Raw genomic sequence first — 26,902 nt, 5'->3', positions numbered from 1 at the left:
GAAGAGGCTTGGTGCCTCGGTGAGCCGATCTGCGACGATCGACAGACGGTGGGGGACGACGAGAAGAACTGCGGTGAGGTCGGCCGGGCGGCGGCTTGCTGCTTGGAGATGGCTGATCGAGGATGAACACGATGGCTCACGGCAGCAGCTCGCTGCCGGTACGCCGACACCATTGCTGTCCATGTTGAACAGGGAAAACAAGGGGAAAACAACGTGAAAACAGGGGAGTTTTGGTCAACACACAAGATAAAATAGGGCAAAATGATTTTAATTGGAAAGAAACGATGCAAATGGCATTTGAGCGTAGACACACGGGTTGAAAGTGACATTTTATCGAATCCCATCTGTGTAATGGCATTTCAGCGAAACCCCATCGTGACAATGGCACAATGTCAATTTTCTCTATACTAGGTGGCAGCTTATTTAATGTTAGAGCAGGTACAATAGGAAGCTATAAGTCAACTATAAACATATTTTAAAGAGATAAAGAAAGAGAGAGAAGAGCAGCTGGCTACAGATCTATAGCCAGCTGCAACACGAACTCCAAGACGTAATGTGTGTATGATAGGTGGGACCAAGTATTTATAGTATAGTAAGCAACTATTGTATGAACTGACTATTATATTGACTATAGATGATTTGGAGCTAGTAGTGGGCTATACTATTGAACTTGCTCTTATAGACACCATCCTAGTTATTGGGTTGGGAATTGCCTTATGGCTGATCTCTTCATGTTACCAGTGGTAGCGCTACAATTTGTTCTTTTCTTCTTTCCGGAGCATTGAAAAAAATCGAACATAGTATGGATTGACCATTTGTTTGTCATGCTCCCTTTTTGGCTTTTTTTTTTTGTTCTCTGTGACAAGTGCTTAGCAGTTAGCACTTGGTGATGTTTTCGATTAATTTTAAAATATAAGCATTTTAGGTTGTTTAGTAAATAGTAACATTAAAATTTTAGTAATTTCAGTTGTTAAAGTTTGAATTTTCAATTGCTTATATCCCCTTCTAAGTACATGATTGTTGAGAAATTATGGGTTTTCATGCATTAGAATTAGTGTCTCAAAATACTTATATTGTGCTATAATCTTCGAATACAATAAAAATCCTTGGACTTTAGAATAGTGGGAGTATGACCGTGTGCATACTTAACTACTGTAGAGGATATGAATTCATGGTTACAATCCATATTTTATCCTTTCGGGCCACTTGATCAGTTAGTTATGTATTTGGTTTATGGGAAGAAAGGATGGGATGGCCACAAAGGGAATATTACACATTTACACCTTCCTTCAGTGAAGCTCGCTCTACTGAGCAAACCCTAGAAATTAGCTTAGCTTCACTCAAACTTACCTCCGTGACTCGCGCGACGAACTTTTTGCATTTAGTGTCGATATTTGCTCATGTGTGTGCGATGGTTTTCACCAGAACAAAATAATTCAAAAAACACCAAAGCATGAGTATTGGACATATTGAAGCGGATTGGGTGCTTCTGTTTAAAAAAATCTCTCCGTGACTCGTGCGACTAAATTTTGTTCATTTAGTGCAGACATTAGCTCACATCCTCCACGTGTGACACCTAGCCGACTAGGTGGAGAACCACCTAGAGTAATAAGCGCGATGATGATGACCTGACATCGGCCCAAGCTAGGTGCTCCTCCAAGAACTATAACTCCCAAGCTCACAAGATCCAAAACTCTCTCACTCACAAGATTTTTGGCTCAAGAACTAAGTGGAGAAGGCTAGGAGCCCTAGAGAAGCTAAGGGATATGTCCAAAAGATGTGCTAGCCAGACAGTCAAAATGGGGATGGGTAGGGTTAAATACTAGCCCATCCCCACAACTAACAGTTACCAATTCAAACTCTGGAAGTTCAAGTGTGGAAGATCGGAACTTCAGGTCAACACTTCAGCTAGCAACTAAGATAGGGACTGGAATCTCCTTTCCAAAAGACTTGAACCTTAAGTCCGAGGTTGTTATACTGGTCCAGAGAAATGACCTGAACTTCCGGTCAGCCTTCCAGCGCCGAACAGTGAATTCTGACCTAACGTTTCAGTGCAATTTATCAAAATTTCTGGTCAAAGTTCAAGGACCGCCAATTTTCCTTTTGTATGTGTGGTGCATTGTGTCTCTCTCTACAAAATTAAGGGTGATACTAGGGCACTTGGACACAACGCATACCATTGATGCCAGCCCCTCTTAATAGTGTAGTGTACTTTTCCTATGACTCAAATTCAAACCGAAAATAAATTTAAATCGCCTTGAGCCAATCACCGATTCGCATCAATTTGTGGGGTCAGGGTCTCCATCTTTTTAGATTATTAAGCACATAGGATGAATACCTACACTAATCTCATTCAACATGATATATCCTCTAATTACATTGTCATTTATCATCAAAACCTACTAAGGATCTAGAAGCACTTCACAACGTATTAGAGGTGTGGATAGAAGTCACCTCCACGCAAAATATGCCAAAGAAAGCCTTCAAGTTGATAACTATTCTAGTTGCATGGGAACTGTGGAAGGAGAGACTCAAGAATCTTCAAAAATCTGGCAAACACTCCAACCTCCATCATGGCAAAAATAAAGTAAAGGAGGAAGCGCATATGTGGGTAATGGCAGGGGTGAGTTGCCTAACTGAGATTTACTGGTTGTGTGAGTAGTCATCTTCCTTTCCTTGGTCCGGAATGACCCTAACTCCCAATTCCTTTGTACCTATGAACTCTTCTTCTCTATCAATATATAAGGCAAACTTCTTGCCTTCTTTTCAAAAAAACAAAAAAAAAACAACGTATTAGAGGTAGCTAGCAGTTGAGTAGTTGACCTTGCATACACAGATAACTAATAGGACTAATTTCACGCTTCCTTCACACTGAGGTGACCACTTACACCACTAAACAACAAACGGGAAATAACCATCATTAGACATTAAACAAAGACATGCGGATGCAGTGAGCCATGTGTAACGCTCACCTTCATATCGACCATTTCCCAACTTCTTTGAGGATTTCATTATATTAATTAATGTCAACAGCGGAGAGCTTTTGCGTTGCTAACCGTTGATCATATTATGCCTCTCCCTTTCACATTACAAGTGATTACTGTACCCCCTTAATTACTTCTAGGCGACTTTTGTGCCAACCACTTTGGATTTGACTATGCATCAGAGCTCTTAATTTGTTGAGCTACAAGTTAAATGAGCCAGAAACAATTGATCAAGCTCAGCAGCTACAGTATTTCAAGCTCTCTCTTAACCATGATAGAGATCTAGAGAAGTAAATTTACATTAAGGTGGCAATTGAACTAAAGGCAAAACTAATTACAGAGAGCCCTCCAAGCCTCGAAACCGGCTGGCATTTAGGCCCTTATATGGTTCTAATAATCCCTGTACTTCAACACTAACGAAACACACAATATTTTTTTTAGGCCCTTGTGACATACTAGGGTGGTAAAGAACAGCAACAGAGGCTCAAAGAGGAGGCACAATATTTTTTTTTCTTCTCTTTTGGTTTGAACATAGCACAGCAGTAGCAGCAGCACTCTCTCACAAGTCTCTCATGAACCATTCAACAACAACAAGAAGAAAAAGAACCTAAGGGCTCCATTGGAGAATAGCAACTCTGCACAATCTAATTAAGCATTTGCAACACAAAATAGCTCTTGGAATCTTGGCAACAATCACCGGTCGAGGGGCTCGGTTTGGTCCTTGACAACCAGGCGTTCAGAAACCTCTGCAAGAGATTTCAGGTTGCATTTCAGGAGGGCCTCCACGAAGTAGCATGTCTCATCCTTGGTGTTCCCCTCCGGGACGTCGACGACGAACGACTCGATCACCAGCGTCCCGGGCCGGCCGTCGATCACCTCCGGGTGGACGGTCAGGATGGAGGAGTAATTCTGTGGAAAGAAGGAAAAAAGAAATGACAATAAGATCAGTTTATTCAGCTCACAAGTTCAGTGTCCTTGAGCTAACACCAAGAGGCAGAGATAAGGTTCTCCCTCGGATTCGGACAAGTGGTTTCCATTATCCAGATGCAGTGCATGTGAGGCCATTTGTGCCAGCATCGCCGCTGAGCAAAGCAAACGGATAATGGACCATGAGTCCATGCCAAAACAAGTGACAGATCCTTTTTTTTTAAAAAAAAATGTTTTGGAACAAGTGACAGATCCTCTCTTTTTTTTATTTTGTTTTAATTTTGAGAAAGTCCAAAAAATACCATTGACAAGCATCCAATTTCAAGAAATGTCTACTAGTTCCATGAAATATCATCGTACAAACGATTTTGTCCCAGAAATGCCATCGCCATTAAGGTTCCGTTAACGGCGCGGGATGGATGGAACCCTAACGACAATGGTATTTCTAGGACAAAATCGCTTGTACGATGGCATTTTATAGAACTCGCACTCATTGATGGCATTTCTTGGATTTGGGTGTTTATCAATGGCATTTCTTGGATTTTCTATTTAATTTTTGTTTTGAAACAAGTGACAGATCCTCATGCAACGAATTCGGCAGGTAAGGTCAAAGAAATGGCCAGTCAGGGCCATGCTGTTAGTTCATATGGCCAAGGGAATACAATACAACCAATAGCTTGTTTTGTGGTTAGACGACAAAAGTTCGTTGAAGATGTGACAATTGAAAAATTCAGGTTGCGCGGACCAGCAGGAAATATCTCCCCAACAGTCCATTATCATGGCCAGTGGGGAGGCATGCATTAGAGCACTAATAAAATAACAAATTACGGATTAACCTCATCATTGTAAGCGCATTAGCGTGCATGTTCCTTGTTGTCAATAACTGAACAGGACATGAGCAGAACAGATGCCAAAAAAGTACACCTGTCTATTGTTTCAAGTGTGCTCTGTTTGCTAGTCCAGGGACAGTGTATCCAGCAAAAACCTTTTCTTTTTCAAAGCAAGAGAGTCTATTACTCTAATCAGTGGAATCAACCCGTCATGTGCATACGGTTTGACTATGCAAGGCACTGAGATAGTAAAATGGTTTAAGATGACAGATCATGCAGAATATGTTGCAGCACCAAGCTGCAGATAAGGTTCTAGTAACCAATGGTTAAAGTATACTCCCTCGAAATGTTTGACGCCGTTGACTTTTTATCACATGTTTGACCGTTCGTCTTATTCAAAAAAATTAAGTAATTATTAATTCTTTTCCTATCATTTGATTCATTGTTAAATATATTTTTATGTAGGCATATAATTTTACATATCTCACAAAAGTTTTTGAATAAGACGAATGATTAAACATGTGCTAAAAAGTCAACGGTGTCAAATATTTCGAAACGGAGGGAGTACTAATTTGGCATAAAAAAATGCAGCAGCAGCTGCAAGGGTATGAAATGCTCTAATTGTCAACAAAATCTGAAAATTCAGGAAGCTGCTGTAGCTGATAAAATCTCTAGTGCCCATCTGAAGTTCAGTTAGAAGGTACTATGTGAATCTTGATTAGAAATCTGGAGAACAGATGATTACTGCTTCCTTAGTAATCAAGGAAGTTTCAATCCTAAACAGAAAAAGGAAAATCGAAAAATGCACAATAGTCACATGTAAGATATCAGTTATTAACATGTCTGATCCATAGTAACATGTAACATCTGAACAGCAAATTAATTACAAGATTATTAACGGTTGATCAACATGGAAACATACCTTGAGCCTATGATCACCTCCCACGAACCTGACACTGAGTATGTGCTCATTGTCATCTAACAGCTCCAGCCTCTCAGTGCTTCTTGTGGCAGGCAGGCCAGACTTAACATTAACCTCCCTTACACTGCCAATCTCAATGTTCCCTTTCATCTCACACCGGCTCACAAATGGCTTGAAAAGCTGTGGCTGATCAAAACGCCTCACCAGAGACCAAACCTGCAGGTTTGGTTGCCACAAATTCCATTAGCTGCAGTTTGGTTGACTACACAAAAGTATACTAGGCAAAAAAAAATATGTAGAAATTAATAATCTTTCAACAAACAGGGCAGTTGATATTAAATGTTCTTGCATAAAGATCCCAACTGTGCTAGATCATTCAGGCTGTCCTATCAATGAACAGTTGAAAGAAAAAACAGAAATTAACTGAAGAGGCTGGCAAGGATGGTGCAAAAGTTTCATTCAAGACAGATTGAATAGGACAGCTCTTTTAATCAGAGACACACAATTTCTAAATGGAGAATTTCTAAATGGAGAAACAGAGGCTAGACTCTAGAGAATGCCAATGATCTCTATAGAAATATACTCCTATTTGGAGTTGGAATTAGGCATCCTTTAAGAATATGCTGATTATTACTGTTGCTGGTAATTGACAAAAATGATAACTTTATATCATTTGATTAACTCTCAGTGTCACAGGCATCACATGATTCTGCAAAAAAAACAAAAAAACAAAAAAACAAAAAAACAAAACAAAACAAAACAAAACGCAAAAAAGAAAGCTAAATTTCAACCCAATCTTCTTAGAACCACTCAATAGATATCGAAAGGAGTGGAATCCAACTCAAGGGTATCTCTACCATTTCTTTGCAGGAGTATTACTTATTAAGAGAATAAAGGAACAACTAAGAAAAAGGTTAATAAAGTAGTAAGTAGAAACCAATGCAAGAACATCCAGAAATCCAAAAATAATCAAACAAAAAACAAATCAGATTAAGCCGGGATCTCGAGGTGGGGGGAAGCATCTTCCCACGTGAGATGGCGGTACGAAAGGCAGAATTAAAAATCCGTGCGATTTTCGTACTAGCCATCATATCATTGCGATCAATCATCTGCGCATTCTTCTTCCTGCAGAGCAAATCCAGCAAAGTAGCATGCCCAATCCAAGAACAGCTCCACGATTGTTGCAAGAAACAGAAATCAATCGCAAGGATCGCGTATATAAAACTTTTTCGATCAATTGCCGCACACTAATCAGAAAGGGGAACAAGAAGAAAAAAAAGAAAAGCAGAACAAGAAAGCCTCCAAATTAAGCTTTTCGATTTGTTGGCATCCTTCCTGATCGAGAAATTAAAGAAGAGAGCCCCAAGAATAAACAAACCAAGAAACCGAAGCAGCGATGGATTCAGGGGAAGCTGCAGAAGGTCACCAGGTGGACGGGGGCCTTGATGTGCTTGGCGACGGCGGAGGAGCACTGGTGGTCGCGGGGCTCGTGGCGGTGGAACCGCCTCACGTACTCCGTCTCCGCCGCGCGCAGGTCGCACCTCTCGTCCGCCAGCCGCCACCTCCTCCCCGCCGCCGCCTCCGCCGCTCCTCCTCCCACCTCCACCATCCTCAAGAACCCCCCCTCCCTCCGCCCCGGCAATGGACGCGACGGCGACGCGCGCAGGCGGCGAAGACGAGGAGGAGGAGAGGAGTTTTGGTTTGCCTTTGCTTTGGTGGTGCGTCGACGACGAGGTGATCGACGACGACGACGACGACGACGACCTCTCGATGGCAGTGAGGCCGCGGGCTCAGGGTGTGGTGGTGGTTGTTATTCGATCGGGGGAGTTTTTCGGATACAGCCCTGTGAGGTTCTTGAAATTGTAGATTGGTCCCTCCTCTCTTTTTTCCTTGGATATTATTATTTGGCTTGTGACTTCTGAATTGATGGATGGATGGGCCCCAAGACATGAGAGGTGATGACATTGTTATCTCTTAGAAATAGCTTTTTTTGGTATATACTCTCTTTTTTAAAAAATAATAATAATAATTCTAAGTATGAATCTGGACATGCGTCCAATGGAGGGTACATGATGGACACTATGCCCCTTTTCTTCTGCTCCCTCTTTTTCAAAAATGATGGGACATATTTTACTACTATGAATCTAGACGGTCTCCCTGATTAGATTCGTAGTAATACGATGTGTCTCATCTTATCTTAATTTCTTATATTTTCAGACGGAGGTAGTAATACTAAAGATGGGTGCAATGTCCCAAAAAAAAACTACAAGTAATTTAGAAAATATGGGGGCAATTCTTTTATGAGAAAAAGGAACATAAGTGGCAAAAGAGAATAATGATAGGTTAGTTCACACTTCATAAGTAGACTAGACTAGCAAAGTTGCCCAAATTTTTGTCATACTAGGAAACTATTCCAAGGATGCCAACATAATACTTACAAGTTTATATTTTTATTGGGGAAAAAACATGTCATACGAGATTTTGTGCATCATAACAAAAAATCTTGAGGATCTATCAAATTTGACCTTGAGCCACGCAAAATATATCACACGTCATACAAGATATTGTACATCGTACCAAAAAAATTGATCAATTTTGACCTTAAGCCACATGGAATATATCGCATGCAAGCCAATAATATGTACACGATTTTATTGATTTATTTCTTGATGAATAGAACTTAAAGATATAAACCCTCATGCTCGAATATCTTGTTGACAATATCAGCAAGTGCAATTTAGCCTTTGAGTTCTTTTATTAAGATTACTATATATACACAAATAACCCTCTAGATATAAGGTATAACATATACATTTAACCTTTTTCAAAATTATAGGATCAATGTTTTCTTTTCTCCTCCAAAGATAGGTATAATGTATTGCATAGTAGTAATAAAAGTTGATATAAAATTCTATTTAGTTGTTGGTCATATACCAAAGTAGTATTAGCTAGTGAACCCCTCTCATGGGCATAAATAGTTAAGATAAATTACAAAATAGATACACTCAAGCCAAAATATTTTATAGACATTCAAGCCAAAATAAAAGTGGCAAAAGAGAACAATCATAAGTTAGTTCAGACTTCACAAGTAGATTAGACTAGCAAAGTTGCCCGAATTTTTGTCATACTAGGGAACCTTTTCCTTAATAAGGATGCCAGCACTATACTTGCACGATTATATTTTTCTTGGGGGAAAAACATGTCATACGAGATATTGTACGTCATAACAAAAATCTCGAGGATTGATCAAATTTGACCTTGAGTCACGCAAAATACATCACATGTCATACGAGATATTGTACATCATAACAAAAAAAAATCTTGTGGATAGATCAAACTTGACCTCGAGCCATGCGAAATATATCACACGTCATACAAGATATTGTACATCATACCAAAAATGTTGTCAATCGATCAAATTTGACCTTGAGCCACGTGGAATATATCACATGCAACCCGATAATATGTACACAATTTTATTGATTTATTTCTTGGTGAGTTGCACTTAAAGATATAAATATTCATGATTGAATATCTATTGACAAAAATTGTGAGGCTTGCAAGTGCAATTTAGCCTTTGAATTCTTTTGCTGAGATTAATATGCACAGATAACCCTCTAGATATAAGGTATCACATATCCATTTACCCCTTTTCAAAATTATAGGTTCAATGTTTTCCTTTCTCCTCTAAAAACAGGTATAATATATTTTATAGAAGTAACAAAAGTAGAAATAAAATGTTACTAGTAGTGGTTGGTTGTATGAAAGAAGTATTAGCTAGTGAACCATCTCATGGGCATAAATAGTTAACACAAATTAAGAAATAGATATAGTCAAGCCAAAATATCTTATAGACAGTCAAGCCAAAATAAAAGTGGAAAAATAGAAAATTGATAGGTTAGTTCAGTTTTTTGAAGTAGACTAGACTAGCAAAGTTGCCTGAATTTTGTCATACCTGTGAACTCTCTCCTAAATAAGGATGACAACTTCATAGTTACACGTTTGTTGTTTTATGAAAAAAATACATATCCTACAAAATATTGTACATCATACCAAAATAAGTCTTGTCGATCGATCAAATTTGACCTTGAGCCACACAAAATATATCACGTGTCATACAATATATTGTACATTGTACCCAATCTTCTTTGACCTTGAGCCACGCGAAATATATCACATGCAACCCAATAATATGTACACAATTTTATTGATTTATTTCTTGTTGAGTTTCAATTAAATATATATAAACCTCAAAACTGTAGGTTCAGTGTTTTCCTTTTTCCTCTAAAGATAGGTATAATGTATTTTTATAGTAGAAATAAAATGTTATTTAGTAGTTGATGGAATGAAAGTAGTATTAGTGAGCCCCTCTTATGGGCATAAATAGTCATAAGACAAATTACAGAAAGTAGATATGATCAAGTCAAATTATCTTAAAGATAACACATAAGCTGATGAAATACTTCAGTTAAAGCTCCCCTAGTGGAACACTAACATTATAAATGAGTTGACATCATGAAACTTTTGGAGTAGTAAGTATGCATATGCATTAATTAACAACATTGTGAATGCATAAACTGCACTATTGCTTTTGGATTAAGGCTTGACTTGAGCAGGATTGTGTTTTCAGTATATGGATATTTGGAAACAATTAGCATCAACCCTATTAATGCTTGGTGTTGGACATAAGATTTTGAGTAAATCTCACAAAGATCAAAAAAGTACTCCTCTAAGTTTTTTTGTTCATAAAACTCTCTTGTAATTTAAAATTGTTTTTTCCACAATTTTTTTTTGAAAACATGTTTCACAAAATTATACTTTTACGTGTAGACCACTATAGGATAGAAATATCCAAACTTCAACCCTCAATAAATTTGTCTTCTAACCACATGTTACCATGTGCAATAACATCCTCTTCCTCTTTTTCATATTATAAGTCATTTGACTTTTTTTTAAGTCAAACTTCGTTAATTTTGACCATGTTTATAGAAAAATATAGTAACATTTTAATACAAAACAAACATATTATTAAGATATATTCAATGTTATATTTAATAAAACTATGTTAGTGTTATAAATGTTGCTAATTTTTTCTATAAATTTAGTCAAACATAAAGAACTTTGACTAAAAAAAAATCAAATGACTTATATTATAAAACGTAGGGAGTATATACAATTTTCATTCACCTTTATTTTATGGGAAGGTGTTGGTCAAACAATATAAACAATCTATCTCACTAGTGATTTATAACCCCTCCTCTCTCGCCCATCTCACAATATATATTTGCAATTTCATAGAAGACACACCTGCGCACACAACGCACATACATCCACAATTGTCTCTCTGTTTTTTACCAGTAAATTTTGTAGGTATTCTAAATCATGCAATACTATCATATGGTATATTTGCAACAAATATAACCATACAACTTTTAGTCATTGGAATTGAACATTTTAGTCATCGAATTCTGAATAGCCCTCCAAGGTGCAACTTGTAAAAGGTAGAAAAGCAAGAAAACGAGGCAAGTGGTGGACCTAGCACACGCCCTGCAGGTTGCAGGATTAGCTTTGCACTACTGCTGAAAGTTGATTAGTATACAGATTCATAGCCAAAAATTGTTATATTTTGGGACAGATGTAGTACTATATTAGTTTCATCATATGCCCTTGCCTCCTTCAATATTTACACAGTAAGTCTTCGTTTTTAGTGTGTAGCTAATTAAGCAAGAAAAATACTATGGCCACTCGAGGGAGGAGATGTCGACGTGGCGTAATCTGATTGGCTGGCAGCATACTGTTGTGGACGCTGCTACCATTAGTAATTTTCTACTCGGGACAAATATGGCAGGTCTGATCCGAAAGCAACAGCTTCGTATAGAATCAACACATGTAAATTTAGTGATAACGACTCTTTCTATTTTCTGAATGATATAACCATGTAAATCAAATCTTTTTAGAGGGTTGGAATTGATTCTTGTAAGATGGATATGTAACTAGAAACTAGGCCTACTTTTTTTTTTTGAGAAATAATATTCGAAATGTGACCCACAAATTAAACTTGCCAGATATACGTCTAGTTGGTGCAGTAGCCAGAAATAACAATTTTATTGTCTTTACTACGTAAAAGTAGTTCTCTCCCCTAACGTAAAAAAATGGGGGTTGCATAAAAAATAGTGTGATTTAGGTTAGATGATCTACACCTAGCTCCATTTCCATTGGCATGATCTCGACATCCCGTTATAATGCACTTGCATATTACTTACTAGTCTTTCGAAAAATGCTAGGTAGGCTATAACTTTGCCTAGAAAATTATTACTTCCTAATTAATCAAACTCCGAGCTCCCCCTTACGTAACTATATACGCTGCCCATAATTTGTTTTTAGCATTTTTCCTCATCTTCTCTTCTTGTGGGCTAGGGTAGTTGTCACGATTAATATATGAACAATACATAGTAACATGGAAGTCACCTTTAGTTTCAGCAAATATATATTGAGAACATTCATGGTGGTTGCAAGGAACCACCCAAAGAGATATCTATTTTAAGGGGCAACAAAACTTTTGATGTGTGTAAAAGCTTTGCTTGAAAGCACAAGCACGTGGTAGGACGCATATACCTCGTATGAGATGTCAAAATGCCACTCGACAATGAAATCACACTTTGCAAAAGGCAATCATGATCTTCATCCATCAATCGGTACACGCAGCCTTATAATCATACTGGCAGCAAAAACTTCAACATGGAGTTACGTTAATACTTTGAAAATGCCATGTGAGATTTTTGTCTTGTTGTAATCATCCGTAAGGCGAACGAGAAAACATTTATCATATGTTTATATACTATGCTTAATGAAATATGAATATTTATGCTACAGAGAAAAATGAATATTGATTTTAATTTGATTTATATAATCTATTTACAGAGAAAAATGAATATTGAGAAAAATACCAGCTAAATATGAATATTTAGCTGGTATTTTTGGTAAAACTTATAATAACAATTTTCTCTAAAAGAAGCATTATAACTAATTCAAAATAAAATCAATTAATTAATTTGCTAAGCTTTTTTGAAAAGGAAAAATGTACTCTTGAAATGATATAATAGGAGTACTGTACAAAGGGATGGTCCAGTTGATGATGAAAGCAATATTCAATTCCATATTGAACTAAAGGTTTCATAACAGAGTTTTCTTTTGTAGAAAATAAAGATCTTCATTATGCGCCATACAAAAATTGCCAAATAGCTTTGCAGTCACAGGTAAGTAACGACAAAAATGGAAGAATAATGCCATTTCAAGATGCAATGGTGCTATTAGCTACATCATTTCACATCGATCTACATCACTCCCTATCGTGATGAAATAAAACATTGTGTGTGCTTTATAATTCACACATGAAACAGACCCTTTTAGTTATAATTGTCATAAACAATACTAGTTCACTTGGCAATTAACCAACATACATGTGTACTAAGATTCTCATGAGATGGAAGGACTTCTCTTTTCCAAAATATTAACGACGGAAGTACGTATAATTAAATTGTATCCACTGTACTCACCCCCTCAAAATCCATTTTGGATGTTCAGAAAATTTCGTTTACGAATGCTTCAGGAAACATTTTTTTTTCTATCATTCTTCGTGAAGCAACTAGGAATTAGTGCTAGCTTATCTCACTTGTGCACCCCTAGTGATACTTAAAACCATTCAGGGCATATTTGGACAACTTAATTGTCAATAAGAATTATCCTAAAAATTATCATACCAATCCAGGCCTGGTTCAAAATATGTTGTATTTATTAAAATAAACATAGCCACCAAGAGCTGTCTGAGAAACGTACAAATTAAGAAGCTTATCTTGTTGTCCCCTGGACCCTGTGAAGCCACTTTCAGTTTATCCTGATCACTGTTGTTGCAACAGACATGCATGTGAGCGTGATGCATCAGCAAATCCAACAATATAATGTCCATGTCCTAGCTAGGCACGCATATATACGCTTGTAGTACATGAATGCATGTGTGGTTAATTTGTTATGGTAGCTAGCTAATTAGGCAGCATCTGCTTGGCCAATTTCAGGTAGCAACCACCCTACCACAGCCTTTTTCCAATTCAGTTGAGGCAGGGCACCGGCCTGCGCCGTTGACTGCCCTCTAGCCCATGGCTCTCACCTAGGTAGGGTTATGTTGGGGAATAAAAGGAAAGAAGGAAAGGCTTGCTAATTATTTTTTTAAGAAACATAGTATAAATACATGTGCCCATAACGCACGCACACTCACCCATATGAACACATACCCTATTCTCATGAGCACCTCCGAAAAACTGGGCTAGCATATTTTGAGAATGACAAAGTCACTGTAGATGTCGATATATTGCTTACCACTAAAATAATAATTAACCGTAAATGTGAGCACCCGAATCAAAGCTAGGATTTAAATCCAGATAGGCTAGTTCCACCACAAGTAACTTAGTATTTTTTTTCAGCGTACCTAGCTCCTGGGCTAACTAGTCGGGGGGCCATCGGTCTTTGCTGCTGATGTCCTGCAAGTGATATCGTAAAATGTAATCGACATTAGAAAATACTATTAGTCATCGGGCTCTACAACTCGAGACTAAAAATAACCGGTACTAACTAAAAATGCATACCAAATCCAAAAATATGTGGGACACGAGATTTGAACTCAAGATCTCTCATCTCAGCTCTTATGTGTGTAACCATCCCATCAACTACACACATCTTAACTTAGAGAGATGCTATCTTTTTAACTAACCCTAGATGTATCTTTAGTACCGGTTCATTACAACAACTGGTACTAAAACTATCTTTAGTATGTGTTGGTGTTATCAACTAGTACCAACCGAGATTAAAGATTTTCCAGCATTAGTTTCGGTTGATAACATTTTTAATACCAGTTGGTAATACCAACCAAAATTAAAGTTGTTTTTTAGACTTGGACTTTTAGACCTGGTACTAAAAACATCTTTAATATCGGTTCTTAGTCTATCCGAGATATTTGTGTTTTATACCATGATAAAAGATCAGTTATTCGGTAGTGTAAGGAGAGGCTTCATATACATGACGTTTTCTTTATATGACTAACACATGATTTTCTTCGGCTTGAATATCTAATTACAGATACGAAAGCATAAGCAAGCGGTGAACAACGACAGTTTTTTCTTTTAAAAAAATCACTTATTTATAGAATTTGTGAGAGTGATAGATATATATGTACCTGTAGCATTTCCCACATACTATAAAGTAGTAATAAGGATAGGCATCGGATCACATGGCATGATGTAGACAAGAACAAGCCTTGCGTCCAGCGAGGCGACAACGGAAAACGAAACAAAATCATTTGGCATTCTCCAGTAGATCGTGCGTGTAACTAGTAGAGCCAACCATGCAAACTTTAATACGTTCATTTTACTGGACTTCACCTTCACCTACTACATGACAAACGACGTTGCAAATTAACTTGCAATATTGTTATATGCATATATATATATATATATAGAGAGGTTTACTTTAATTTTCCTGGTTCAGCGAAAGTCTTGCCAAAAAAATAAAATAAAATTATAAGGTTGGGATGGCAACAATTGTGTTATTATGAGCTTGAGGAAAAATGTGGTATAAAAGTTTCAGCTGGCTTGTGGTTAAGTAGGTGAGTTTTTAAAATTTCCATGTGGGTTAAGTTTTAGCGTCACTTATACATTAATTTATAGCTTTTATTTTACCCCCAGCACTACCTTATACATGAAAACTAGTTAATTCCAATGGAGGGGTTTGAAACTAAAATATCTGGCAATTACATGGTATTTTGTAAAATATTTTTCAGTTATTGCGGGGTAATCTAATCTAACTGGTATTTATGTCGACGGGGATTGTCTGCCGCTACTATTGTACTTTAATTAAGCATGCACGGTTTATATTTTTAGATATATGCACAAAATTTTAAATAAAATAAATAGTCAACGATATGTCTAAAAGTCAAATGCATCGTATATATATATTTTTAAAAACAGAGTTAATACATTTTTGAAGGATAGTTATATGAAACCAACATTTCTTTTGTGCGTAAAAGTAATATACTGATATTGAAACTGAAATATAATAGTAAAGAAAAAAAATTGTAGGAGCACACGTTATAGACTGAATTATAGTGAATTAGCAGATGGTGTTGGCTGGCACACATTGACTGATTGACATCAGCACGACCGTGCATAACGAATTCCAGGAGAAACATAGATGGATCCAGTACTTTGGTGCCTTCGTACTAATCCTGTAGCTAAGGCAAGCATTACATACTGATAATATAATATAATATAATGTACTATGCTCATTTATGCTAATTTTTTTCCTTTGGTACCCTTATCTCCGCATGAGAAACCGCATCCATGCGAGATAAGTAGGGACACATGCTGGATACATGATATGGTACGATACTCCGGATAAGCTGTGCAGGGATAAAAGGTTGTTGTTCGACCAATTTAATTATTCAACAAATTCGAGAATAATTGAGTCTTTCTTTTTGAATAATGTCAACCCCTCTCCTGCAAATTCATCTTTTCTTAAAACAAGAGATTTATTTTTTAATTCTACGAGTGTGCGCATCGGACATGATCAATGCATCTCCTAAGATATGGTTAAAGAGACTAGCGTCATCAGATACCCGACTACATCAGGATTCCACCGAAAACGTATTCGTACGTGCGACTATAATATTTGTCTGTGCTTCGTTATAATCTTAATTATCGAATGTATAATACTTACAAAAATAGAAAAAATAATCGTAATGGTTAAAATCATGTATGTACCCACCAACACGACTCCACCACACCTTAATTACAATTGGTGCTTTCAAAGGAAAACAAAAATATATATTTAATATTTAGTTGTGAATTACTAAGTCGCACGGTAATTAATCAGTGTTGGAGTATAAAAATGTACAAAAATGTTTTTTCAAGTGGTAGTACATACTTTCTCCGTCTTATAAAAAATCAACGGATCAGATATGATATTTTCTAATAAAATGAATCTAGATATGCCCCTCTCTTTTAAGTTTGTTGTATTAGAAAACATCACAGTCTCGTCCTAGCTAGACAGTATATATTTGAGTGGAATCCACCATGGAGACAAACATAAAGATATACCGTACGCGCGACAGGTGCAAAATGCAGTGGACACTAGATCAGCCGGCCAAGTATAAAGCAAAGTATGTGTTGGTGTTCCAGCACGACCGGGCCAAAATCCAATCCAATAGGCCGGTTTGGGCGGCGCATGCACTTGCGGCGCACCACCCACCTTTCTCTCACTCGTTGCTTTCGCTGTTGATTTTTTTACTACGGTATAGTAAAGAGCATCATCATCAAAAGATTGGGTAAACTAATCCCATCCATTTTTTTATTCCGAGTTTTGTTAAGAAAAAACGATCCAACGGATTTGTAAACTGCAGGAAATTCGCAATAGGGACTCCCATGTTTAACTGTTTAGTGTGTGTTTGTTGGAGCTGGTTACCGACAAGCGAATTGCACACGGAAAATGAAGCGGTCTATTAGTGCGTGATTAATTAAATATTATCTATTTTTTAAAAAAATGAAACAATATGATTTTTTTAAGTAACTTTCGTATAGAAACTTTTTTTTTAAGAACACATAGGCAGTTTGGGAATTGTGCACGTAGAAAACGAGGTGGAGGGAGATCCACATGCTTAGATATAGATGACCGTGGGAGTGGGCGACCGCGCATGTTGAACACAAAGCCCTTTCTGAACTGAAAGTTGAAACTTGCGCGATTTGAGTGGTCTAATTTAGCCCATCAAACGTCAACGATAGGCCTAAATCCAGCTTATTAATTGTTGGAACTTTGAAATGGGCCTAATTAATTTGTCAATTTACGACCCATTTTATCTCGTGAGAGGCTTAATTAATTTTACATGGAAAAAGTATAGACTCCCTTAACTATCACCCGAGTATGATTCATATCCTCCAACCATAAAACCGGGTAAATCCACTCCTCCAACTATCAAAACCGGTGCAAACAATATCCCTCTGTGATTTTGGAGATGGTTTTGGCTGACGTGGCGGTCTTGATCAAGTCTTTGTCCTATATGGCGCTTACGTGTCATTAGAATAAAATTTTTAAAAAATGTAGGACCCATATGTCACTAAAAAAAAGAGTATTGTGTCGATCACCCCCGTCATGGCGCAGATGGGCGCCGCCGCGTTCGCAGGCAATCCAGAGCTCTGGGGCGAGGTTCTCCACCGCAAGTGCCAGGGGTCCCACCTCCTCTTCTTTCACGGACCTGGCAAGAACAGCTCCACCGCTCCACCGATGCAGAGTGCCGCGGCCACCGGCGACGGACTGCAACGCGACAACATCAGCTTGTTGGATTCATTCGGTGCGGCTACCGCCGGATCGTTCATGGCCGTGCTTCTTTGCGCCATGATTGCAATGAAAAAGGGCAAGAAACGGCGGCGCCCAAGCTCCGTGGAGTACCCGAGCCCCAAGAAGACCGCGGCCATGTTAGAGGTGAGCAGGGACAACACCGATCTCGGCTATGTGGAATGCTTGCCGGATGAGGAGACGGCGGCGATGATGATGCCGGAGGAGATGGCGCGGCGGCTGGAGCAGAGCGGCTGCCTAACGTTCTGTGCGGGCGAGGGCGCGAGCAAAGCTGCCACTCCCCACCGCAACAGCTGCCGCCGCTCCCCGCCACCATCGTCCCCACCGCCACCGCCGCCGCTCCCCACCGCCACTGCCACTGCCGCAGCTGACTGTCGCCGCCGCCGCTCCCCACCGCCTCGTCCCCACCGCAACCGCCGCTGCCGCCGACCGTCGCCGCCACCGCTGCCGCCGCCGACCGTCGCTGCCGTCGCTTCCCACCGCCACCGCTGCTGCCGCAGCCGACCGTCGCCGCCGCCGCTCCCCACCGCTACCGCCGGTGCCGCAGCAACTGGCCGTCGCCGCAACCGTTCCCCACCGCCACCACCGCCCGCTCCCCACCGCGGTTGTCCCGACCGCCGCTCCCCACTGTCGTCCCCGCCGCAGTGAACAGAAAGGCCGGGGGAGAGAGATAACGGAGAGAGGGGAGGAGAGGGAGGATGACATGTGGGTCCCACATGTCAGTGGTTCCACAGTACTTCTTCGTGTGAATGACGTATGGGTCCCACATATTTTTTACTTTTGGTTTTATTCTAGTGCCACGTAAGCGCCACGTTGGACAAAGACTTAGTCAAGACCGCCATGTAGGCGCCACGTCATCCAAAACCACCTCCAAAACCACTGAGGGGTATTGTTTGCACCGGTTTTGATAGTTAGAGGAGTTGATATACCCGGTTTTATGGTTGGAGGACATGAATCATACTCGGGCAATACTTAAAGTAGTCAAAGTATACCTTTTCCATTTTACATTCGATCGGGTCGACCTAATTTCAGCCCATTTAACGTAGAAAGTGTGGGCCTAATTTGGACTATGCAATAAATGGCTTCATTTCATCCCATTTGACAAAACTAATGACTTATTACTGTTTGTCAAAACACTTTCACAGTAATAATTCATGGACCTAAAGTGTTGTCCAATCCAATGTAGTGACCACGCTGGTACCACACCACGGGCATCGCAATCGAGTTGACTATCGCAAATTAAGGTATATATATAGAGCGATTGGTTGACAATATAGAACTTAAAATAATTATACAAAGTAATTTATTTACGCAATGCACAGTCAAATGGTGCATTAATTATATTTATGTCGTATTATGCATGCATGGGGACACTGTCAGGGATAGATGTTGCTGTTTGATCCGCTACGATCTTTCCAGTTAGGCATTGTTTAGATCTAAAAAAAATTGTTAAAAACGTCACATCAAATATTTGGACACATGCATGGGGTATTAAATGTGGGAGAAAAAACCAATTACACAGTTTGCATGTAAATTGCGAGACGAATCTTTTAAGCCTAATTACGTCATGATTTGACAATGTGATGCTACAGTAAACATTTGCTAATGATGGATTAATTAGGCTTAATAAATTCGTCTCACAGTTTACAGGCGAAATATGTAATTTATTTTGTTATTAGTCTACGTTTAATACATCAAATGTGTGTCTGTATACTTCAAAAACTTTACACAAAAAACTAAACACACCTTATGCTAAATTTTGGCATGTCAAGGTAGCAATCTAAACATGTTTCATATATCATTCTATACCCAAGTTTGGTAAAATATAAAGGATTATAACTATATTTTGTTAGATTTATTCTTATATAAGTATTTGATGATGAGAAAGCATAACTTAAAAGGTGGAAATTATAAATTCTCACACCTCATAATAACCTTTTGGGTTGTGTAAATATATGATCTAAAGTTGTGCATGTGGTTAGATTTATTGGTGTATTAGACCCAATGTGATTTGGAAGGACCACATTTAGTGGAACGAGCTTTGCAATAAAACAAGTGGTATCAGAACTGGAGTTTAGAAACGTGGATCAATTTCCTAGGGTCACGAGGTTATGGGGGAGCTCAGAACAAGTCTCTGGGGTTGTAGCTCTAATAGAATATGATAGATTGATGGTAGGCAAATGGCAACAAGCCAACAATGCCAAAAAAAAAAAAAAAAAAAAAAAAAAAAAAAAAAAAAAAACTCCAATTAGTGTCTTGTCTAAAATCCAGTCATTGTGCAGGAGGCTCGGCGAGATCCCCCTGGGCAAGCAGGAGACGTTGAGAAACCATCGCGAGTGACCTGAGGTTGCACCGGATGAGGAACTCGACGAAGTGGCGCGTCTCGTCGGCGGTGTTCCCTTCGGGGGCGTCGACGACGAAGGACTCCGACACCAGCGTCGCCGGCTCGCCGTCGATGACCTCGGGCTTGGCCGTCAACACTGACGAGTAATTCTGCAGAATATAAATAGTCTCAAAAGCAGAGATTGGAGATATAAACCTTTTTAACTATTAAAAAATTAATTAAGCATGGGATCATCAGTTAATTAATTTATGTTTGTGGTCAGCCAGCCAGTAGACAGTAGTTGGCCTAACCTACACAAGCACGACAACACCAGGATGGGAAAGCATTCGTTCTATCTTTTCATATACTGATCAGGCTTTTCTAGGAGATTTCCACATTACTATTTTTTTTCGAGGATTTCCACATTACTTTGACTCTTGTCACAAAAAAAAAATTAAACCGAGAAGAATTACTGTACTGCAACATTGTGTAATATTTTTCACTATGGTCTGAGTCATATTGAAACTTGAAAGTGGAAATTATACGCTTAATTGGGTGAGCTTGTGGGGTGCAAGATTTTTTGTATGTGTAATATTTTTCAATGTGGGGAAAAAAGTACTCCCTCCGTTCCAAAAAAAAGTTTATTTAAAGATAAATCTGGACACATATAGAATTAATTTTTTTTATGGATGGAGTATATCTTATTATGTAGGACTAAAGGGATGAACATGTTTACCATGAATATTAGTGAACATGTTCGCCCATTTTTAGAACACAAATTCTACTCCGCAGATGTGTCTGTCGGATTCTATTTGTTAGTTTGAACCATTTCTGTAACAAATATTACTCCATCCATTTCATATTATAAGTTATTTACTTTTTTTTCTTAGTCAAACCTCTTCAAATTTGAATAAGTTTTCAAAAAATATAGTAGTGTTTTCAACACAAAACAAACTATTAAAAAATATATTCAATGTTAGATCTAATGAAATTAATCTAATATTTTATATATTGCTAAATTTTTCCATAAACTTGATCAATCTTAACAAAGTTTGACTAGAAAAAAGGTCAAACCACTTATCATATGGAACGGAGGGAATACTACCTTGCTACTCCTTTTTTTTTTGCTTTAGGTTGGCCATCCATGATCAAACTGATTAATTTTCTATGTCATCAAAAAATATGGAGACAGTTTGGTTTGTTGATAAATTCAACCTACCAAATTTTGATACACACCAGACAAAATATGTATTGCCTCCAGCCTAAAATATACATATGTTAAGGCCCTGTATAGAGAGCTTTGGATTCGGATAAGCAACTAGTGAGAATAAGGAGAAGTCGGAAAACCAGCTTCTGGCTTCTAGCTTATTTTATTGATTCTATAACTACTTTTTAAAATCTAGATAAAAATCTAAATTATTTAGAAGAACTTTTGAATCTTGGAGAAGCTGTAGCTTCTACGAGCTCAACCAAACAGATCCTCAGAAAGTAGGTGGAATTTAAACCACACCAAAATTTAATGAGGCTTTAAACCAAACGTTACTTTAACAAAAAAAAAATTTATAGTAGATGGCAAGAGAATTGCTGGTTATATTAGAAGGAAAAAGGAGAGTCTTACATAGGGGGAAAGAAAAAAAGTAAAAACATAAATTTTGGTAATACGAAATATTTAGCAAACTTACCAAAAGTCAATAACGTCAAATCTTGGTTGTAGAATTCGTTTAGTGACAAATCAAACAGGCCTCTGAGATATGAACGAGCATACCTTGAGCCTATGGTCACCTCCAATGATCCTGACACCGAAAACGTGCTCCTTGTCGTCAAGGATCTCAAGCCTTTCTACACTGCTCTTGGCAGGGAAGCCCGACTTGAAATCAACCTCTCGCACACAACCAACGGCGAGACTAGTACTCCCTCGCATCGTGCAGCCGCGCACGAAGGGCTGGAAGATGTGTGGCTCTTCAAATCTTCTCACTACGGACCAAACCTGCCAGTGACCGGAAGCCAAAAAAAAAAAAAACTTCAATCCGGCAGGAAATTCTACGGCTTGTTTGGTAACTCGAGTGAAGGGGATTGGAAGTTTCAACGAGAGAATTGATGATGAGATTAAGATGGACATTTTATTTTTAATTTCAATATCTTGTTTGGTAGAGGTGATAGAAATTGACAGGGAGTTTAGTTGGAGATTAGGTCATCAATAAAAACGGATGGCTGAGATTTGCTTAGACAAAATAAAGGAGAAATTCCCTCCCAATTACATGCCCGGATGCCCCTACACAGGTATTGAAAAGGAGAGAGTTCCTTCTCAATTCCTCATCCTTATTCCACCAAAATTTATATGTCTCCCAACCAAACAAAATACTTAATAGCCTCATTCCTCTAAACTCCCAATCCCTCTTAAAAACTCCCTCCTAGTGCTCTAGTGCAGAGGATAACTTACTACCTACATCCTAGAAAAATTATGGTTTTACACTGTTTATATTCAACATTTGACCGTCTGTCTTATTTGAAATTTTTTTATGATTAGTATTTTTATTGTTATTAGATGATAAAACATGAATAGTATTTTATATATGACTAATATTTTTTTATTTTTTCATAAATTTTTAAATAAGACAGACAATCAAAATTGGACACGTAAACTCACAACTGCACTTATAATGGGACAGATAGGTACTCCTTGTGGTTAAAGATGTTGTTTTGAACATCCACACGGTATTGATTTGAGATGTAACTTTGACTACTAATTTCTACTGCAAAATATTGGTAGACCCACCAGCTGGTATGTTCAAAGCTTAATTAATGAATGAAAGATAAAAACATTTCCAAAAAGAAAGAAATAAAAGTAAGATTCTCATGCATCTGGTTATGAAGATAGAAACAACTTGGTGGGCTCATGCAAGTTATTCTTCTTGGTGGGCTATTAGAATTTGCCAAAAATGAAACACCTAAACTATCATCAGAAACAAGTTAGTGGGGTCATGCATATTATTCTTCTTGGTGCGGAATTATTGTAATGATATGTGTCATGCTATGCTTTGTGCGTCTTTGACGCAGCAGCCAGGTTATCCATTATAAGGTATTCAATGAAGTGGAAATAAACGAAAACACAGACTGTCCTTTCTGCTTTAGCTAATGTTCAGAAAAGTGGAACATCGGGATCGATATGCCTGCTTGACACATTTGTTGAATAATTCTGCCGTTCAAATAGACAAATTAGGATGGTAGCAGGCTAGCAGCTGAAACAACTGCATAACATTACAAACATGTTTGGCTTCAGATGGATTCAGAAAACTTTCACAGTATGCATAGCAGCTGGAAGGCATTGACTAGAGATGCAATCTGATTTATTTGGCCGGTTAGGAAGAGGAGATATGAAACCATGGCGTAAACTGCCAACAGAGGAATCTTGGAAGCAGAGTTAAAAAAAATGTTGGTATCAAACTGGTACATTTAAATTCAGTAATTTTTTTAGTGAATCAAATTCATTTAACTGATAAGAGAAAACTTCACTTTTGGGGAAGAAGACCATCTTTAGTTACAATTTGACAAAGCTCAGTAATATCTTTTTCTCATCCTTCCACTTCTTATTTTGATGTCTGGTACAATATAATCTTATTTACAACTGATTACATATTTTGATAATTATGAGGTGAAATTAGATAGTTTTTCAGTATGTTGTTGATGAAAAATGGACATCTGGCAGTTTACAAGAGTAAGGCCCTTTCCTTACAATGGGTATATGATGTAACATTATTTTCTTTATTACACTGAAGACGCACATCTACACCACTGTACATGCACATAAATGCACCCCTCTAAAACAAACTGAAAGATAAAAATCAAACATAAAACAGTGAAATAAACAAGATTCCTACATACTTATTAAGCGCAAGATCTTGTGTGTGTAAATATGAGCACGGAGAGTAAAACTGTAGTGGGCAGAATCATACACCTACAACTGCACTACACCAAAAAAGTGTTTCATCCCTAACATTTTGATTTAGTTCTATGATTTAAGTCTATCTACAAGAACCACATCAGACTAAGGCCACCGGACTAGAGAATAAGTGATCAAAATCATCTACAATTTACAGTCATTCCTACAGAAGTTGTGGATGCATAACTCAACCCACTAAAATTCAAATGTTGATATGGATTAATATGATTTTTAAAGCTCTAGTTGGTACACGAGTTTGGAAGTTATACTTGTTTTATTAAAAAAAATACCGGTATCTAATTGTATCTCGTTTTAATAAAACAACAGGATAAAAAAAAAGTATGACTGATTGCATTATATAATATAGAGAAAATCCCCTATGTACCCATGAAAGTTCACCTAATCCCTTCTATATCCCTGAATTTTGCTCAATCCCTTACATACCCTTGAATTTTAGTTTGGATCCCTTCCATGCCCTTTCCGCTAGTTGACTATTAGTTGACCGTTAAATTCTTTTGAAAAAGTCCATTTTGCCCTTTGCTATGAAGAAACATAATAAATTAATGAAGTATATTGTTGGAATGTAAAAATTTATTGGATGAGACTATTATATTTATGAGTATGTGATGCACCATATTATTTGTGACAAATTTACTTTTACATATGATATAAAAAGTTAATACTTATTTATTAGTTATTAAAAGTTCTTTTATGTAGCATATTTGTTTTCATAGTAATACAACAGATTTATTTATTACTATCAGAACACATATGCTAAAAAAAATCTATTAATAACTAACAAATAAGTATTAATTTTTTATATCATATCTAAAAGTATATTTATCGCAAATAATATGGTGCATAACTATCTCATAAACATAATAGTCTCATATAACAAATTTCTATGCTTCAACAATATACTCTATTAATTTATATGCTTCTTTATACCAAAGGGCAAAATGTACTTTTTCATAAGAATTTAACAGTCAACTAGCGGAAAGGGCATGGAAGGGATCCAAACTAAAATTCAGGGATATTTAAGGGATTGAGCAAAATTCAGGGGTACAGAAGGGATTAAGTAAATTCAAGAAATATGGATGAAACAGAGGGACTATCTTGTCCCTACAATTAATGAAACATAAGTGCATGCCAAAAAAGGAAAAAGTAAGATTCTTGTCTTACCAATTACTTCTAGCTGATGTTCTTTTCAATGTGCTTTGTCTATAATGGTACTCATTAAAACACTTAAAACTTTCCCTTTATAATAATATGGATTTTGCGAAGAAAGAGCAACAGGATGGTAACAGACATCCCTCTAGGTCTGTTAGCATACAAAACATATATTCTTCTTGCTATTATCAATTTGTCATTGAATGCAGAGGCTCATCAAACTTTAGAACAAACAAAGGACGAGCCTGTTTCACATATTTGTTTGAATCTTGTTTTTTCTTCAAGATGCATCTAACAACCTACAACGTAATGTATATATAGCAGCTGGAAGACCTTAATTACCTGCAGATACGCATACACTTGATCCATTTTCCATTGTTGTTGTTCATTAGCTACTAGAAGAGTATATCTAAAACGGAGGCTTCATTTAAATTTGTAAAATTCAGCTAACTCTCGAGGGGAAAAAACACTTATTTTTTTAGGTTCAGTTCTTCTGAACTTCTGCAAACTTTTCTCTTCCACTTGTGTACTTATTTCTTTTTTTTTCGTGGAAAATCTTCGTTTTCAGTGAAGTTTCAGCGTGTGCTGGTAAACTGCCAGCAAGAGCTAGCATATACAACATCATTATCAGTGAAAACAAAGAGAGACCCAAGAAACACACATCCAAGATCAAGAAGTCTCAAAAATCAATGCAAGAACCAAATTTCAGAGAAGAGAAATTAATTAACCGGCCGATCGAAAGATTAACAGGTTTGGCGCTACTGGAGAGATCAGATGGGTGAGCCTGAGCACTTACGAGGTGGACGGGCGCGTTGATGCGCATGGTGACGGCGGAGGAGCACTGGCCCGACGGTGGACTTGGCTCCGGCCGGCCGCCGGCGTCCATCTCCACCATTCCGGGCAGCTGAGCTAGCTGCAAGTAATTAAGCAGCTAGCTGAGGAGAGTGAGGTGAGGTTTCCGGTGCAACCGAGCAAACGCTGTGTTTAAGCCGCGGTGTGCCTTGCCGTTCACCGTACGAATCGAGGGCGCCGGAGCCAATGGGAAGCGAGGCCACACACCGGTGAGGGACAGAGGGAGGGGGATTTGCACAATTGCACCGGACCCACTTACCTTTTTCCAAGAAACTAGCCGCTGGCCCGTGTGTTGCAACAGGATACGATATGGTGAACTTGGTTTAATATTTTTGTTCTCTTCTTCCGTATTTTTCACTCGACTAGCAAGAATACCTGCGCGTTGCAATGGGTGAAGACAAACATATTAAACCACATATTATCTCAGGTTTTTACAACAATAATAATAATAATCACATTAGATAGCTTATCATTGTAAAGATGCAAAACATCGATAAGATCCATTGACAAGATAGGAATCCGCTGCCGGACCTCCCCTCAATTGCCTCCTCACAAAGC

The 26,902-nt window shown here is 38.0% G+C and overlaps 2 protein-coding genes across 3 annotated transcripts; both read right to left on the bottom strand.

The window, feature by feature from the left end:
• Window positions 1-3,477: 3,477 nt before the first annotated feature.
• LOC127761041 (abscisic acid receptor PYL3) lies at window positions 3,478-7,479 on the bottom strand. 2 transcript variants are annotated; one of them, XM_052285247.1, is made up of 3 exons: window positions 7,090-7,460; window positions 5,664-5,879; window positions 3,478-3,893 (listed from the first exon to the last, which is right to left on the bottom strand). In XM_052285247.1, the coding sequence occupies exons 1-3, from the start codon at window positions 7,270-7,272 to the stop codon at window positions 3,678-3,680; spliced, it is 615 nt and encodes a 204-aa protein (XP_052141207.1). In that variant the 5' UTR covers window positions 7,273-7,460; the 3' UTR covers window positions 3,478-3,677. The 2 variants fall into 2 exon arrangements, with proteins under 2 accessions (XP_052141207.1, XP_052141208.1); XM_052285248.1 differs by lacking the exon at window positions 3,478-3,893 and adding an exon at window positions 3,900-4,066 and having other exon boundaries at window positions 7,090-7,479.
• A 12,851-nt stretch (window positions 7,480-20,330) lies between these two features.
• LOC127764019 (abscisic acid receptor PYL3-like) lies at window positions 20,331-26,387 on the bottom strand. The gene is made up of 3 exons (XM_052288825.1): window positions 26,289-26,387; window positions 22,148-22,369; window positions 20,331-20,552 (listed from the first exon to the last, which is right to left on the bottom strand). The coding sequence occupies exons 1-3, from the start codon at window positions 26,385-26,387 to the stop codon at window positions 20,331-20,333; spliced, it is 543 nt and encodes a 180-aa protein (XP_052144785.1).
• Window positions 26,388-26,902: the final 515 nt, after the last annotated feature.

This window comes from Oryza glaberrima, chromosome 2, assembly GCF_000147395.1.
Source record: "Oryza glaberrima chromosome 2, OglaRS2, whole genome shotgun sequence".
Lineage (NCBI taxonomy): Eukaryota > Viridiplantae > Streptophyta > Magnoliopsida > Poales > Poaceae > Oryza > Oryza glaberrima.
Note: the sequence above shows the minus strand (reverse complement) of the source record. Positions and strands in the feature narration are given on the sequence as shown.